A 1,049-nucleotide genomic window follows, 5' to 3' on the forward strand; every position below is an offset into this window, starting at 1 on the left:
CCCCGGGGAGCGGGCCTAAGCTGGCAGGTGGACATCCCCCGAGGGGTCCTGGACTGCAAGAGAGTGCAGGCCAGGCTGAGGGACCCCGCATCCCCAAGTGCATGAGTTTTCATGCAATAAGCCTCTAGTATATTATACATGTCTAATTATCATTGTAGATAAAATGTTTACTCTGAGAAGGACACAAGGAAAAACTGCATTAAACAAGATTCTTGAATTAATTATAATTTGTAATATAAAACAAAAGCACATTATAAAATTTTACATTTTCTCTTACCTGGTTTATTTTTATCATCCTCTGCGGTACTAAGAATATTACCTCTGCAAGCACTAAAAGGCTGACTACTCAAAAGGTTATCACATTGCATGCTGTGGCACAAGTTTTCAAGAAAGCGAAGAGCAAATGATGCACTGTTCACTGGAGGGAGCTGGATGGAATGAGTTTCCCCATCAAAGGAGGCTATTACAAGAAAACATATGTATCAGAATTATATCACAGAAAGATGAGAACTACAATGATTATCCAAAAAAAGCCATCATATTACATTTAGGAAATGTAATATAACTCTAATTTGTGGGGTTTTTGTAATTTATGAAGGAATAATCTTAAATTATAAAAGTTCCTCCCATTAAAACATAACAACTTATATTTGTGAAATCATTCTCATTTAAAAATATTCATAAAATAAACAACAGAAACCCACTCACTGATCTATAACACTTTCTACTATTTCAAACATTGCATGTGTACAAATGTCATAGTATCTGATCCCAAAATCATGAAAGCTGTATAATTATCTCTTAATCACTTCTTGAGTCACATTTTTATTTAGAGCTTCTTATAAATCAGTCTATTTTCTAAAAAATTAAAATTTATTATCATTAAGGTACTTTGTACATGAGCTTAACAAAGCATGTAAAAGAAAAAATATCTGTACCTTTTGTCTCATGTTACAGTATTACTCTGACATTGTATATTTCAAAAATAAAGTTAAACTGGGTTATAAGTCTATAAACATATAACTATTATAAATATTCTATTATATCAA

The 1,049-nt window shown here is 32.3% G+C and overlaps 1 protein-coding gene across 6 annotated transcripts in view; it reads right to left on the reverse strand.

Annotated features, from left to right (window-relative positions):
• The window catches only part of SCML2 (sex comb on midleg-like 2 (Drosophila)), an 83,039-nt gene that overhangs the window by 25,006 nt on the left and 56,984 nt on the right, over positions 1-1,049 (reverse strand). For all 6 annotated transcript variants that reach the window (XM_014543442.1, XM_014543441.1, XM_005870933.2 and 3 more), the window contains one exon: positions 278-460. In XM_014543442.1, coding sequence (XP_014398928.1) covers positions 278-460 — 183 coding nt within the window. The remainder of the gene's footprint in view (positions 1-277; positions 461-1,049) is intronic.

Source organism: Myotis brandtii, unplaced genomic scaffold, assembly GCF_000412655.1.
Source record: "Myotis brandtii unplaced genomic scaffold, ASM41265v1 scaffold326, whole genome shotgun sequence".
Lineage (NCBI taxonomy): Eukaryota > Metazoa > Chordata > Mammalia > Chiroptera > Vespertilionidae > Myotis > Myotis brandtii.